This window comes from Eleutherodactylus coqui, chromosome 10 (genome assembly GCF_035609145.1).
Source record: "Eleutherodactylus coqui strain aEleCoq1 chromosome 10, aEleCoq1.hap1, whole genome shotgun sequence".
In the NCBI taxonomy this organism is placed as follows: Eukaryota; Metazoa; Chordata; class Amphibia; order Anura; family Eleutherodactylidae; genus Eleutherodactylus; species Eleutherodactylus coqui.
In genome coordinates, this window is record NC_089846.1 from 43,194,556 (window position 1) to 43,211,556 (window position 17,001).

The following is a 17,001-nucleotide window of genomic DNA, read 5'->3' on the forward strand; positions in this document are numbered from 1 at the left end:
CGCCGGCACAAGTAGGTGGCAGCGGAGGTCTCGGGGCAGCGGGGCGGCCGGAGTGGCTTGCGAGCCGTAGCTCTCCCCCTCGTCTCAGCGCAGCAGCTCCTTCCTCCTCCCGGGGGGGGGGGAGGGGGGGGGGGGTGAGCCACTCCGTCCCGGGGTCCGGGATCCAGCCGGCGGTGATCGGGGGGGGGAGGGTCGGCCCGAGTGGGGTGACCGGGTCTCGGGGAAGGCTCACCGGGCAGGTCTCAGCCAGCAGAAGCGAGCCCATAGGTCCCTACCCGGCTCTGTGGGCAGGAGGCCCGGGAGGTCAGCGTCGGAGGGAGCGCGGGAAAACAGGCAATGGCGCCGCTCCTCTTCTTCCTCGGCCCGCGGCTCCGTTAAGGGCACAGGAGACTCCAATCTCCTCCAGACTCGGTTTCAACGTCCCCTCAGGATTTAGGAGGTCCTGGATAATGTCTGGGGTCTCAGGATGTGACTCTGGCCAGGATTATAGCAGGATTTTAGGCTTTCCCGTAGGGAGCTCTCCTCACGTGCGACTGCTCATGCCGGTCGCTGGCCACGCCCACGTGATTTTTATTTTTATGTTCAGAGTGGGGATGCATATGGAAACATTGCCCATATGCAATTTATTGCGTATGGACAGCGTACTATACACTGCCCGTACAAGAGTATATGGCTCACATAGCATATGAACGTGAAGAAACAGAGCATGCTGCGATTTATTTCTCTTGCGTGTCAATACGCAGTGGCTATACGCCATGTGAATGGATAAATGAAAGCTCATTGGCTTTCACTGGCTCTACGCACTGTGTATCGTGCGTGCGGACAACTAATACGCGGTGAAAACAGTCATGTGCCCGGGCCCTTAATGGAGTGCAAGTTGATCAATATAGGCAAGTCAAAATATGGAAAGGTCCCCTCTTACTAAGCACATGCTGTTCCTAGTTATGCAAAAAATTGCTTTAAGGCTGTAGTCACACAGCGCAGTTGAGGTGCGGTCAAGACCGGATAGGCTGAAAAATGCATGTTTTTTTAGCAATTCACTGTGGTTTCGGATGCAGCTGCTATAGAAAAATGCAGTCCCATCAGAAATGCATGTGGTTTTGTCTGCACCATGTGAACACATCCCAAATTAAACCACCACACAACTTCATCATGTCATTATGGTGGACATGTCCAAGAGTTAGTTTTTTGGCTATTCCCAACTTTCTCAGTCACCTGGAAAGCCTTATTCCATTTTAAGTTTTATAACCTTGTACAACATAGTAACATAGTTCGTAAGGCCAAATGAAGACAATGTCCATCTAGTTCAGCCTGTCTATCCTACTGTGTTGTTGATCCAGAGGAAGGCAAAAAACCCCAAGAGCAGAAGCCAATTAGCCCTTTTGGGGAAAAAAAAAAAATTCTTCCTGACTCCCTAATGGCAATCAGACTGTTCCCTGGATCAACCCCTAATAGTTCCTACCGGCCTGTATACCCGGATTAACAATTAACCTAAGATTTATATATAATGTCCTTCCTCTCCAGAAAGACATCTAGTCCCCTCTTAAACTCCTCTATGGATTTTGCCATCACCACTTCCTCAGGCAGAGAGTTTGACAGTCTAGCTGCTCTTACAGTAAAGAACCCTTTTCTATGTTGGCAATGAAACCCGCTTTCATCTAAACGTAGCGGATGCCCTCTTGTTACCGTCGTAGTCCTGGGTATAAACAGATCATGGGGGAGATCCTTGTATTGTCCCCTCATGTATTTATACATAGTTATTTGGTCACCCCTTAGCCTTTTTTCTAGAGTAAATAATCCCAATTTGGATAGCCTCTCTGGGTATTCCAGTCCTGTCATTCCATGTATTAGTTTAGTTGCCCTTCTTTGAACCCCCTCCAGTACTGTAACATCTTTCCTGAGCACCGGTGACCAGAACTGTACACAGTATTCCATGTGAGGCCTGACAAGTGCCTTATATAGTGGGAGGATAATGTTCTCATCCTTCGCCCCTATACCTCTTTTAATGCACCCCAAGACTTTATTAGCCTTTGCAGCTGCTGACTGACATTGGTTACTCCAGTTAAGTCTGCAGTCCACTACTACCCCCAGGTCTTTTTCCATATCACTTTTCCCTAGCAGTACCCCATTTAGTGTATATTGGTGACATCTGTTTTTGCTGCCCATGTGTATAACCTTACATTTATCAACATTGAACTTCATTTGCCATTTTTCTGCCCAAGCCCCCAGCTTATCCAGGTCCGTTTGTAGCCGTACAAGTCCAATCCAACCCTGATCCTCCCAGCCATCTTACATCATACACCTTACACTTGGAAATAGAGGTGGGGTGGCGGCAGGTGAGAACTGTCCCCTTTTTCCGGTCTATATTCATTCACCTTTAACACTCAGTTAATGGCTGTTTCTCTAGAATTGTATGCACTTCATTCATCGCAACCATTTACCATGTCCTTGCATAGTTCAACCAAAGCTTTCCCACTACCATCCCCACAGTTTCTTCAAGAGGTGTACATTTAAGGGCTGAGAAGAGTGGTGAACTTTAACCAATCCCATAAGCACAAGTATCATTTCTAGCGATTCTGTACTCTATTCTGGAGACAAACTTCTATGCACTCAAATATGAAGTACCTGAAACTTCAGTCTCTCCATCAGTTGTTTCTCGCGTTCCGTCACGGTGTCCTCAGTAGATTCTTCTGATTCAGAGGCTATTGGCTGCTTCTGCTGTAACTGGCTCAGCAAATAAAGTATCTGAGGAACAGATAACCAGACTTGAAATCTCAATTTACTAGTTTTAAAAGGGGTCATACTGACCTGGAACAAAAGGCCTTTTTATTAGAAGCATCTTATTTTTTTGGACAAAGGCCTTTAAAATGTTAAATATTGGAAATGACAAAGCAAGGATTTATATACACAAATGCCCCATTTAAAAAAAAAAAAAAAAAAAAAAAAATCGATTTGCTTGAGTCTGGGTAAATAAGCGTACCTTCGCCTGGTGCTGCTGTTCGAGCTCCACAAGCTGGCTCTGGTGCTCCGTCTCCATTTCAGCCATCTGATTTCGTTCTTCAAATATCATCTTCTGCAGATCGGCAGCATGCGCCTTGTTTTGTTTATGACCGCTTTCAAGCTTACTATTCTGGACTTTGGAAGAAACCAGCTAAAAATATTGTGGAGTGAAAAGGGAAAACAGCGTGAAGCCATTGTGTTGACACAAGAACAAAACATTTTCTATGACAGATCAGTACATCAGTCATGAAGCCTGCGGGGACAATTCCCAAAAACTTCACACCAGCGTCTGATGAAAAAAAAAAAAGACTGCAAATCTTTTCAAAAGTGGGGATTTGTGCAAACGTTTGAGAATATTGGAGGTTTGCATCACTGTCATAGACTGGTAGAGTTGGAAGGGACCTCCAGGGTTATCTGCTCCAACCCCCTGCTCAGTGCAGGATTCACTAGAAGAGGGGACATTGCCGACCAGTCCGATATGTAGAATTTACACCAGAGGCTAGCATAAAATCATAACTGAACGCCAGATCGGATCTGGCATCCATTTCTGCATGGGCACATGTACTTTGAGATGTGCCCAACACACGAGGAGCAGTGTGCCTCTTCATGTATTAGGCGCATCGCGTGCCGGCGGAATGACCAAGATCGCCATTTGAAATGCTGGCCTCAAATTTCCTTGTGTGTCTGGGCAATTCTAGATTACACTTCGGGACAGATTCAGTTGTCAGTTTATTCTGCTGTTATCAGTGCAATTCCTACATGAGCTGCCCGCTTGCAACCAAACCTCGTCCCTCCAGACAGCGGGCGATATTTGTACCCTTCTATGTTGCATTAGTGGCTTTCCAATATCCTGTTGACAATTTAAAATCTTTGTGTCTATAGCACCTGTCAGGAAGGCATCAGATCACACCTATGTGATGCTGTTTAACCCTTTCCAATCCAATATGTATCCTGGGTTTCCTAGGAGGCTTACTCTTTTTCTGCCGTTATACAATGGCGCCATCTGCTGGCTAGAGCCAGTACTGCATAAGGGAACACGTTGGATAGGATCCGACAGCAGAGAAGCTGGCAATATACAGTAAGAGAACCCCGGCAGACGTCTTCCAACATTGGAGCTGTACAGCCTTAAATCATAATGTCTTCAAAGGTCAGACAGTGGATTGGAAAGGGTTAAAGGTGTAATTTTGTTACAGCATTAAAAGGGTTATCTGGCCACTTTTCTAAACACAACTTAAAATGCTGTAATAAAAGTAATAACACTCCCCTTATCAAACTTCAGCCACACATGTTCAGATGCATTGTGAGTACCCTGCTGGGGTTTGTTTTTTTCTGGTCCTGGGCAACATTGACAAGTGACGCTGTATCAGTGGACGTGTTTCCAGAAGTACAGAAACTGACAAGAAACCCATGAGGTTTTGATAGGGCGAGTATTAAAGAGAATTCTTAAGTCATTCAGCGCTTTAATATACTCAAGTGAACCGACTTTGGAAGATGGATAGAGATCTTACTAGAATGATTGATTTTGTGGCTAGATTAGGCTTCAGACAATTTTGAGTTCTTTCGGGCTATTCACGCCATTACAAATGGGGAGATTTTTCGTTTACAGCAAATTAAGCATTATGTATTGACTTGTACCGAAAATAGACAAAATCTGGATGAATTAACTATCTTTGAAAGCCTTTGTAACAAATGCCAGGGGCCCTGGAATAATTGCCAAACTATACTCGAACTTTATAACACCCAAGGACAAACTCCCTTACATGAGGAGATGGGAAGGGGAACTAGGTGAGGAACTACCAGTTTCTGAGTGGCATAAAACCGCAACAACCACCACAAAACTATTACCGTATCAATAACAGGAGCGGGTTATAAACTTCTCATGTGTTGGTATCTTGTTCCTAAAAGAACCTCCAGCATGTTTCCAGGGACGTCAGGCCTATATTTTAGGGGATGCGGAGGGAACCTTCCTACATATCTGGTGGAACTGCCCTAGGCTCTGCAGGTTCTGCATTCAGGTATACACCCATACATTCCATTACTAATATTTCGTTACAAAACTAGTCCTGGGAAGCTTTACTGGGCATACATATCCCTAACATCCCCAAACACACTCATAAATGGGTATCTTATTGTTTCCTAGCTGCATGTATAGCAATCACTCACTCTTGGAGGAAAACATCAGTTGGTGTTGCTTTAGTTAAAATGCAAATAAGGGAGATGGAATAACTCCTCCACAGTGCCACCTATTGAAAGGCAGCATTCCTTCAAGTCAAAGTCAGACTTTTTATACAAGCCTTGTTACAATGACCAGGAATCATTGTAACAAGGCTTGTATAAAAAGTCTGACTTTGAAGGAATGCTACCTTTCAATAGGTGGCACTGTGGAGGATTTATTCCATCTCCCTTATTTGCATATTACCCAGAGGAGCGTGCATGGCCATTTGAGTCTCCTTACTTAGGTTATAGTTGCTCTCCCTAAGGAGAAAAGATAGCGTTTCTGACCTTTAGTTAAAATAAAACGGTCATGGATTATGGTTAATGAGAAACTAGCGGCTATTCTTATACCGTGAAGCGGTATAGGAAAGAATCTGGTTACCTTGGTACCAAAACTCGCTCACTATGCGTCTATGAAAACCAACAGCCAGATCTGTGACCCTCCCAGGGGTCTCTAGCTCACCTTCAAGTATATCCTCTACTTCCCCAACAAATATGAGGTATATATTTATGGCACTAAAACAGAAGAGTTTTTTGTACCCTTTCAACTCAGGTGCACCGTTATGGCAAGCTACAAGCATAACCCCCCCCCTCCCCCTCCCTGATCCTCCCCTTATACTTGTTTCTCCCTTAATGTTACTCTTGGTTCAGGTCTCTTCAGGCAGATTATATTTTGTTTCAGTAGGGGTTTACCTAATAAAGGAATAAAACTTGGAATTTTACTTTATTCTACTCTGTAAATAGTAATACCTGAGATGTAATTTGGGGCATTTTGCCCAGCTTTGTAACCCCCTGACTATTTAACTGAATGTAATATTGAAAGTCATGTTTAATATGTTTTGACCTTTCCAAAAAGCTAATAAAAACTTTGTTAACCAATAAACTACTCAAATGTCTGAAAAACCGCCAATAGTCTTATCAGGACAAAAGGATACCCAAGCACATGTTAGCTGATGACCTGCACAAATATATATTAACCCTTTCCAATCCAATTTTATATTCAGAGTTTCCTAAAAAGGCTCTCTCTTTTTGCTGTTATACAACGGTGCCATCTGCTGGCTACAGCCAGTGTGTGTGCGCGCCAGAGTGGCTCCGACAGCAGAGTGGCTGGCAATAGATGGTAAGAATACCCTGTTGGACGTCTTTTGATATTAGAGCTGTACAAGCTTCAATCGGAATGTAGGAAGACGTCAGACAGTGGATTGGAAAGGGTTCACTGATAGGAGGCGGCCTCAATGAGTCAACGAAGAGTAGATACATAGCAACACTATGGATATAGAGGTTTGTTTTAGAGAAAGCTCAGCCCATCGCACATGCCAGCTGTATGGGGGTCTTTCTAGATGATGTGATTCTCGTTTGAGTTATCGGTGACTCTTGTTCGCACTTGTGCAGCCTGTTTAGACAGGCAAATGCATTGTTCAGCCCCTTTATAAGCAAATACAGGGAATGAATGATTGCAGTGTAAACCAAACAATAAAGCAAACGAGAAGATTTTTATACCTGCAGAAACTGGACAAAAACAAGAAGCAAAAGATTCCCGTTTGTTATTGGCTGCACTTAAACTCAACGATAGTCTTACTTGTTTGAACAATTTTTTGAATGATAGTCATTCCATCTAAATCCAGCGTGGGATTATCAGAGAACCCAACAGGTAAGCTACTCAACTGGATTTCACTATAAAACACACTTAATGGAAGCCAACTGTAAAGGTTTATGCATACTCTTTCAAATATTTTGGTGCTATGCATACCCTTTGTATATCTAGTTTGTAGCCTCTAATATGCTGTTTATGCCATTATATCTTTAAATTAGGCTTGGAAATGTAAAGTCAATTTTTACACCACACAGACTGACAAATTGTTTGCACTTCTTAAATCTGTCTGAAAACCTATACACAAATCCCCATTTCTAGACACTTTGGAAAGTGTATCATTTTGCTGTTGTACATCTCACTACACACAAACCTGAGCAAAACTACACGTGCAAACATTCGATAACAGAAAACTATTATAAATCCGGAATAAATTCTCCCTATTGGCTAAAAAGTTAGAGACTTTGCATTAAAAAAAAAAGTAGCAGGGCAGGTGGCTATGATTTTATGTTAACCTTTGGAATTTCACTTGAGTTTCAGTAATCACTGGTTTTTCTAGTTTTTGCTATATTTCCTAGTTAATGTGAAAGGACCACAACAAGCTTTTTTGTTTTAAATCTTGAGATCAAGACAGTATTGAATATAAAGGGGAAAAGCACAAAACACTATATGGTCACTACAAGGTAACAACTTTGGGGTAACCAACGACTAGTTGCAGATGATATGAGAGACTTACCTCAGTAATTATAGGGTCATGTTTATTAAAGAGTGTTGCGCTTTAATGTATAGAATAGGCGATTCTATGCATTTTTGAAAGAAAAACCCATTTCAAAAATGCATAGAATCACCTATTCTATATATTTTCCACCTATGTGAAGACTGTGCTAAGAAATCGGTCTTCAGCTAGCTACTGGAACTGCATTACTGAAGAGGGTGATGTAGCTGTGCCTGCACTGTTCCCTCTCCCTGTATTTACTGCTCTGTGTGGGAGTATACACAAGGCAGCCAACCCCTCTATATTAGGAGATTGTGTGAGTGGCTGTCTTATCGGTGTCCTCCACAGGTGTAATTTGCCCGCTCCTTTGGCAAGTTGGCTGCCTGCCGAGGTGGTGCACGTCTGCCCTCCTGTATCTGTAAAGGCTCCTGCACACGGGTGAGGGCAATATCGGGCTGCGATTCCCATCCCTCACAATGGTTTTGAAAACCCCTGGATGCGAGGAGTTTTCACATGGAAACACCCCCGCATCCCTGTGGGGCTGAAGGAATACCCCATAGCGAGGACAGAGGAAGGCGGGGTTACAGGGAATCTTCTAGAAATCTCCCCATATTTGGAGATCTAGGGGGTGGGGCTAGAGAGATAGGGTGGGGCTAGAGGTTTAATGATTCCACTCTAGTTAAGAGTGGGTTGGGCTAGAAGGCAGGTCCCTCTAACCCCACCCCCACTTGGCCCCACCCCCTATCCCTCCAAATATGTAGCTCTGCCTTCCTCTCTACTCACTATGGGGATTCCATCAGCGCCGTAGGGATGTGAAGCTGTTTCACGATTTTCTCCCATTGATTCAATGGCGCCGGCCCCATTGAAAACAATGGGTGATATCGCTAAAAAAAAAAAAAAAAGAACAGGTTACAATTTGATTTCTGCATCGCGATGCTATGCAGGAAAACATCGCAAATGTGAATAAAACCACTCAAAATATTGGGTTTCATATTTGTGCGTCTCGCAGCGCACAAATCTTACCAATGTGAAGGAACCTTAAGTGTACCGCAGTTTCCAGCGATCTTTTATATTCCCTTTAAGTACACTGTTCTCTCTAGTGTAGCCACAGCTGTTTCTGTACAACAGTTTATTAATGCTTGTTTTATATTTTTAACGCTACTTTGTCCTCCCGTGTTCTGCTGGTGTTATTCCTCTCAAGTCTGTCTCTGAAGAAGCCGTTTTATGCTGCAGACGGCTTTTGCCCTTCCCGCCGGACCTGATGCACTGTCAGGGTCCCAACGCATTGGGTGTACAGTACTTTGAGACACTGACACTGCATTTTTTTGGCAAGAGGAAAGCCTAAAGTACCTTACTGAGAGACTGCACTACCTACCTCCGCCATCAGATATTTCAGTGCACATTTTGCTTCCATAAGGGTTGTGACCGTTTCCCATCTCTGCTTCACTCGCTCTTCCTCGCTGTCTGCATCCAGCAGCTTCTGCTGAAGATCAGCTATCTGGGCGCTCCTGTTAGAAATGCAAATATATTCCAGATCATTGAATGGAACGTTTATACTCCAGTAGACCATGTATTCCTTATCCAAGGCCAGTAGAAGTACCTGAGCTCCATTTCAGTCTCCAAGCTTTCAATCTGCTTTGTGACAGAAGCCTCTTCTTCCATGTTCTCCAGCTCAGCCACCGTGTACGTCCGCCGCTTAAGGAAAACAGTACTAGGTTTACTCCTTATCCCTTAAAGATCAGTGATTTCATACATTTTCCCCCTTGACCCCACTGACGGCAGTCCTCGTCATATTGGGATAGGTCAGTCTTTAAGCTCTCTGAAAGCTCATGGAACCATAAATTACAAACATGTATATCCAATGTATCAGTCATGTATAGCGGCGTCTCTATTTTAACAAGATTTTCAGCAAATCAACTAAAAAAAAAAAAACAAAAAAACAAATCGTTACCAAATAGCAAAATTCAGGCCAACTGCAGATTGAACTTACGCGGATTTTAGCAGGTATACGCTCTCCGGAATCCTTTTTCTGCTTCAGCTGTGCTATATCCTGGGCTAGAATCTTCCTGTCCTCAAGGAGGTCATTAAGATGTCTCTGAGCTTCCTCTGTACTCACAAGGACTTCCACCTCATTGGCCAGCCAATTCTATGTAAAATAATAAAAATAATATCCAATCAGTTTATCAATTTGTCTCACTTATCTTCCCCCCCGACATCCAATCTGTGGCAGAAGCGGCAGCACGGTACCCCGCTGGCATAGCTCACAGCAACCGGGTCCTAGTGGCCAACCCTTGTAATTACAAGTGTATAGGAGCGCTGGCTGCCAGCACTTCTAAGTTAAATGATGGTTTTTATAGCACAATCTAATTGATGCAGCTCACATATATCCTAGAAGCTTCATCTAAAATCACATTTATGCCTTTGACTGCTGTAAACTAACAATTAACCTAACCTTGAGTGGCAGGTTTCTTACCACCCTGTCGTGCCCATCAGGGCAGGTTTTTTTAAATGGTCTAATCTTTTAATTTCAACTAATTTTGCAGTCGCGTTTCAAGAGCCATAACTTTCATTTTTCCATTGACACTGCCATGTGAGGGCTTGTTTTTTGCTGGAGAAGTTGTACTTTTTGATGGCATCATTTTTGGGTATATATAATGTATTGCATAACTTGTAAAAAAATTGGTAGGTTGATTAGGGAAAAAAAGTAAAAAGTTAAATCACCCTCCTTTTGCCATACCTATAATAAAAAAAAAATCTAAATCATAAATGAAAAATACATATTTGGTATCGCTGCGTCCGTAAATGTCTGATCTATCAAAATAGTGCATTATTTACCCTCCACGGTGAATGTAGGCCGAAAAAAAAATAACGAACGCCAGAAATGCACTTTGTCACCCTGTCTCCCAGAAAAAATGCAATAAAAAGCGATCAAAAAGTCGTATGTATTCCAAAATGATACCAACGTTAACTACAGGACATCCTGCAAAAAATGAGCCCTTGCTCAAGTACATTGATGGAAAAATGAAAGTTATTGCGCGCACAAAATGACCGCAGAAAATTCAAAAAAATTAAATGTCTTTGAAACAAAATACAAGTACTACAGCAAAAATAAAACAAAAAAAACAAAAAACACTATACAAGTTTGGTATCGTAGTAATCATACTGACCCATAGAATAAAGTTATCAGGTCATTTTTGTTGCAGTTTGTGCGCCGTAGAAACAAAAACGCACTGAAAGATGGCAGAATGTCATTTTTCTTTCATTTTACTCCACTTAGATTTTTGTAAACGTTTTTCAGTACATTATATGGTACTTTAAATGGCACCATTGAAACCTATAACTCATTCCGCAAAAAACAAGCACTCATACAGCGACGCCGATGGATAAATAAAGGAGTTATGATTTTTTAAACAGGGGGAGGAAAAAAAAGAAATGGGGAAAGAAGAAAAAAAAAAAGGACCATGTCATTAAGGGGTTAAATAATGTACTAACGTCCTTCTCTGGGTCATTACGACGCAGGGATACCACATGTGTAATTTTATTTTTAATTTTTCACAAAGTAAACGGGAACAAGTGTTTAATTTTATTTATTTTATTTTTTAAATCATTTTTTTTTTCCACTTTTTTATTTTTGTCCCTTTAGGGGACTTCCGCAGAGACCCATCAGGACCCCCTGATTACATTCTGGGGGGTCCCATGGTGACAGCCCTTTACATGCTGCAGTCAGACTGCAGCATGTAAAGGGTTAACACAGCAGAGATCAGAGGTTTTCTCAGATCTCTGCTGTAAGAGCAGGTACATAGCTGTCCTCTGACAGCCAAGCACCTGCTCTCCCTGCAACAGAGACCATCGGCTTGCTTCTGACAAGCCGATGGTCTCTATAGCAACCTGTAAACAAAGCAGGACATTAGAAGCAGGAGATTGCCGGCAGATCGGCAATATCTTCCTGCTTCTTAATGTCCTGCACTGTTCTCTGTGGGACAGTGCAGGCAGAGCACACTGTCACAGCTTGTGGCATTGTGCTCTGCAGCTCCCATATTGATACATAGCCGGGAAATCTTCCAGGCTATATAGCTATGAGCAGTGGAGCTCGTCCCGGAAAATTTTCGGGCGTGCCACTCAAGGGGTTAAACCTGCCCCCTCCCCCATCACAGCTTCACAAGCCATCAGTCTGACCGATGGATTTTGCAACAAACCAAGTCCTCCAGCTTGCAGTGTATACTCGAATAAAAACACTGCGAACGCAGAAGAGAAATGGTGCAGAACTTGTAAATTATATCCAGTTACAAAAGTTTTTGGGCAAAGACACATGGTATCCATAAGCCTTAATACTACTTGATCAAACTTCATTACCCATCTCGACTACACCATCATGCAAATTCTGAATGGATTTCGGTTTCCAGTTTAGAGCTTTTTTTGATTTTTCATTTATTTTAGTCCGAGTCTTTCAAGGCCCACAACTTATTTTTTATATCAACATAGCTGTAAAAGGGCCATTTTTTGCAAGACAAAAAACTTTTTAAGTGGTACCATTTAGTGGACTGAAAAATGCACAGTTTTCAAGTGAAGTGAAACACACCCCTCCACGTTTGCTTTTAACAGCTGATCGGCAATAATATCTAGAGCTTAAACCCTACCGATCTACTGACAATTTAACCGAATTGAGAGGTCAGTAAACCTAAGTTGGATAAATTTTTTTTTTTTTTTTAGTCAAAATAAAGCAAAAACCCTGACTCCACAGGAAGGACGGTCTTACGTGTGCACAGAAACATTTAGCAAGTGATGCAGAATGAAACAGTCCTAACACCCCCCCCCCCCCCATTTACCTGTAAATTAAATCTGATGCGTAGGAAGGTATAGTGTTCATACGTCACATACCTTAACTCTAGCAGATGCTCCCTCCATGCCCTTGTTCTGAGCATCCTTACGCCTATCCAAAGCTTCCTTCTGTCTCAGTAGAGCTTCTTTCAATCTCTTGTTTGCAGTCGCTGCCTGAAAAAAAAAAAAAAAAAAAGTTTGATAGGGCTCGCTCATACACACTTTAGTGGCTTTATGTCCCTGAAATGCAGTTAGAAAAAAAAAAATACTACTTACCTCTTCCGTTTTCCTACGTAGTACATTGGCTTGCTTCTGGAAGTCCCTTTCTAATTTTAGCAGTTCATATTGTCGCTTACGGTCCTAAAAAATTATAAACATGGTTTAGCAAGAAGAGTAGAAACTGCGTACACCGGTTATAATAAAATGCTCCGACTTACTCGCTCCTTAAGCTGAATCACTTCTTTAGTTTTCTGTTGCTTAAAAGAGCGGAACTTTTCAGAATCTTCCTTCATCTGCCTCATTAGCTGAACTCTCTGCGTTTTCATTGCCTAGAGAAAACAAGCAGATGGCTGCATTTGCAATACTGTTTATTAAAAAGCTGAAAGGAGTTTTCTGGGACATTAAAAATAAAATTATATTAAAAAAAAGTGTTAAATTTCTCTTCATTTTAACACTTACCTGTCCCAGAGGCTCGCCATCCAGCGCTGCAGCCCCAGTGCCTGCTGCATGGAAGCCAGAAGAACTGGCGGACAGTCATGTGTCATTCATTGTGCACACGACTGCTTAGCCACTCACAGGCTTCAGCAGCTATAGAAGATTTACCGATGAAGCCTGTGACTGGCGGAGAGGTCACATGACCACCCGTTGTTTTTTTCCGGATGCCGTATGGCAGGCAAAGGGTCTGCAGCACCGGATGGGGAGCCACTGGGATAGGAGTGTATTCAATTTTTCTTCATTTTAACCTTTTAGAACTTTTTAATATCCTGGATGATGCCTTTAACATTTAGTCGTGAGCGGTGGAAACTACTTTAGGGATCTCAGCGTGTTCTATACAAGCATTAGCGATGAACTCACTTTAATCTCGTCATTCAATTTGGTGACCGTTTTTTCAGTGCACTCCCTCAACTTCAGAAGCTTCGACTGCTCAAGCAGCTTTTTCTTCAAGTCGGACATCTGACCCTCTAGTTCATGCAACCTCTTTCTTCTTCTTTCACTCAGCCTGTGAACATTTTATTTAGAAAGTCAATATTTTTGATTCCTACCCAATTGGTTAAAAAAAACTTTAGGAATGTAAGCCTAAGGCCCTTTTACATGCAACGATTAAACAATCAAGAATGAACAATTATAATTCAGTGTAAACGCTACCAATGATCGGACCAATAGTTTGCTCTGCAGTACTCAATTTTACGCAGCCATACAAATAGTTGGCTCATTCACTAACAGTTCGGTTTAAATCCAGATTGTTCAATCGTTCTCATCCACCTATACAGTGAATGACTGAACGATTTCCCGTTAGAACGAGCCAACGACGTATCTGTCTGTCTAAGCAGACTGCCCGAAAGAGCTCTGACATTCTTCACGCAAACAAATCGGCATGTCTAATAATAAACTACATTACGGGGCTGAAAAGTGAGGGAACTGCGCTTTATACTCACTGGGCGCCCCATAGCAGCTCTGTGTCCCCACAGGTTGGCATGCACCAGCAGCTCAATTTTGTGCGGGCATCTCCTATAGACACGAGTGCACAGAGTCAAGCTGTTGGCACTCACTGACTTTGCTGACACCACAGGAATGGGGTACATGCGAGTATGAAAACAGCTCCTTGGACTCCTTATTCCCTCACCATTGAGCTCCATGACCGTTTAGAGAATTCAAAGCTGATGACAGCATCAGTTTAAAAATTTAGGAAAAGTGTAATTACATATACACACACCATCTCAAAACAGAACTAAGTCATACTGGAAGACACATGTATATACAAACTAAACAAAAGTTATGGAACAACATGTGAATGGCTATGGAGAACGGTTTAATCATTACTCACTTGGCCTGATTGGTATCCTTCTTGGCCGAATGAAGAGCAAGGATTAGCTCTTCCTTTTCCTTCTGCAGAGCGCCTACTTCTGCTTCCAAGGACTTTATGTTAATCTGCAAGAAAAAAGGGACCGTATTAAACATCCATAATGTGAAGTAGCTTAAGGTTGAGACTGTGTGAACGCAGTCCGAACTAGTGATGAGCGATGAATGCATGAACAGGTTTTTTGTTTGCAGTTTGTTTCTTTTCTTTGCATTCATGCGTTACAAAATGTGAGTTGCATTCATAAATCTTGAATAAATGGTGTTTGGAATAGGTTACAACACAAGTGCAAAAATATAGCTTATTTTTGAGCTCTCTTTGTAGCATGGATTAATACTCAGTTTTGTACATCAATCTTGCCCTTTGCCTGTGGTATGGCATTAAGATACCACAAGATGTGAACATGGTCTTAGAGTCAATGACAATGCTTACCAGGTATTCGCCTTGCATAGGTTCCAGCTGATTGTCATTCTGAGCCATCTTCTTTGCCAGCGCTTCCTTCAGAACCAATGCTTTATTCAATTCAATCAGTTCTTTGGAAAGCTGTGCCTGTCTAAGGGCATGAGTAGCGGTAAAGCCATCAGAAGAACGCTTCTCTCCGTTATCGAGTTTCTGAAAAGGAAACAAAAAAAAAAACATTGAAAAATGGATTCCCTCTAATAGAGAAAAAAAAAAGAAAAAATACATATATCAGCCTTTTTCATATGCTGTTGTGAAGAACTCCAAGCAACCATGTAGCAATATTACACGACTGCCGTGTAACACTTTCCCTGACACTTTGCAGTGCGGTGACATCCACAGCTTCCCAGAGTGATAACTGCCCATCACCAGGGAAGAGGGTCTTTATAGAAGGGGTAGTTTCATCAGGACAGACCTTTACACTGACAAGCTTGGGGTTTTGAATGCGCTGCTGCTTCCCTGTACTATTAAAGGAAAGTGTCTAATATACAAGTGTAAATAGATAGTGTAAGTACATATACTATAGAGCGAAAATAAAAACAGCCTTTAGGACTTTTCCTTCTGTTTGTAGTTTTTCTTCCTTCTATTCTACTGCAATCCCATTTCTTTAACCCCTTCCCGACCCATGACGTAAGGGTACGTCATGGCAGGCTGGTACCCCCCTTACGTCATCGGGATAGTGCGAGATCATGACTGATCTTGCGCTATCCCGCAGCGGGAGCCGGCTGTCAGTGAGATGCGCCCCCCGCTGTTAACCCCTTCCCTGCCACGATCTAAGTAGATCACAGCAGGGAAAGAGTTCCCAGAGGGAGCGCGCTCCCTCTGTTTCCAGCCGGCTGTCGTGATGTTATCACGAGAGCCCGGCCTGTCGCCATGGCAACAGGACGCCAGACACTAGTATCCTGTAGTTCCAATGCCTATGATCGCTGTATAAGCGATAAGGCATGGCAGGGCAGTAGCCCTGCCATGCCTTATCACAGCGATCATAAGTGCTGCAAGTCCCTAATATTAGCCTAAAAAAAAAAAGTTAAAAAAATTAAAATGGCACATTTTGGGTATTGGCCCGTCCGTAACAACATGTACAAAAAGTTGAACACGCTTTTTATTTTGTACGGCAAAAAACATTAAAAAAAAGCGCTAAAAACAGAGGCAAAATGCTAATTTCTAGCATTTTGCCTCCCAAAAAATGCAATAAAAGTCTTGCAAAAAATAAGGCCTCAGAGAGCTCCGTACATAGAAAAAAAAAAAAAAAAAAAAAAAAAAAAGTTACAGAACTTTGAATGCAGCGATAGAGAAAAAAAAAAAGAAAAAGAAAAAAGACTTCCAAAATAAGGGTTTTTATTGCAAAAAAAACGGAAAAAAAAAAGAATTTTGGTATTGTTATAACCGTACCGACCCGCAGGAAAAAAAAAAAAATGTATTGTGACGTTTATGCTGCATGATTAACGCTGTAAAAAAACCAAAAAATCTATGGCAGAATTGATGCGTTCTCTCTCCCTGTTATATAAAAAAAATAAAAAAATTAAAGTTTTACGATATAGTCTATGTACCCAAAAGTGGCACCGATAAAAACTACAGCTCGCCACGCAAAAAACAATCCCTAATACGGCCGCGTCGACAGAAAAATAAAAAAGTTATGGCTTTTGAAAAATGGAGATGAAAATCCGCCAAAAATCATTGCGTCCTTAAGCCCAAAATAGGCCGTGTCATTAAGGGGTTAAAAAGAAAAAAAATAAATAAGAATCAGGGGAATCTTTTCTTATAGCCCAAGTTGCAATTTAAATCACAAAAGACACTTTAGTCTGATGGAAAAAAAACAAAAAAACGGTTGAGCAGCTTCTGGTGGCGCACACTATGCATCGGCAGACAGATACTACATGCTAATCTAATTGGCCAGCGCTGCTCATGAGAACAGCGCTGACCAGAGTGTGTGAGGGTCCTTCACTATCAGGGCACAGTAAGCCCTGGTAGTCAGAAGCAGTGTGTCATCTTGGTTTGCCTGGGACAAGAGGGTCACCAACAGCTCAACTAAAGGCCCAATTACCTGTAACGATTATCGCTCAAAATTAGTTCAAACAAATTTGAGCAATAATCATTGAGTGTGAATGCTGGGGGTGGGGTGGGGGG

General features: G+C 42.3%; 1 protein-coding gene across 2 annotated transcripts in view; it reads right to left on the minus strand.

Annotated features, from left to right (window-relative positions):
* KIF4A (kinesin family member 4A) overlaps positions 1–17,001 on the minus strand; it is a 47,376-nt gene that overhangs the window by 14,285 nt on the left and 16,090 nt on the right. For both annotated transcript variants that reach the window (XM_066580921.1, XM_066580920.1), the window contains exons 15-25: positions 14,848–15,027; positions 14,383–14,486; positions 13,413–13,557; positions 12,776–12,886; positions 12,615–12,698; positions 12,399–12,512; positions 9,511–9,666; positions 9,121–9,215; positions 8,896–9,028; positions 2,981–3,151; positions 2,626–2,745 (exon numbers count right to left, since the gene is read on the minus strand). In XM_066580921.1, coding sequence (XP_066437018.1) covers positions 2,626–2,745; positions 2,981–3,151; positions 8,896–9,028; positions 9,121–9,215; positions 9,511–9,666; positions 12,399–12,512; positions 12,615–12,698; positions 12,776–12,886; positions 13,413–13,557; positions 14,383–14,486; positions 14,848–15,027 — 1,413 coding nt within the window. The remainder of the gene's footprint in view (positions 1–2,625; positions 2,746–2,980; positions 3,152–8,895; positions 9,029–9,120; positions 9,216–9,510; positions 9,667–12,398; positions 12,513–12,614; positions 12,699–12,775; positions 12,887–13,412; positions 13,558–14,382; positions 14,487–14,847; positions 15,028–17,001) is intronic.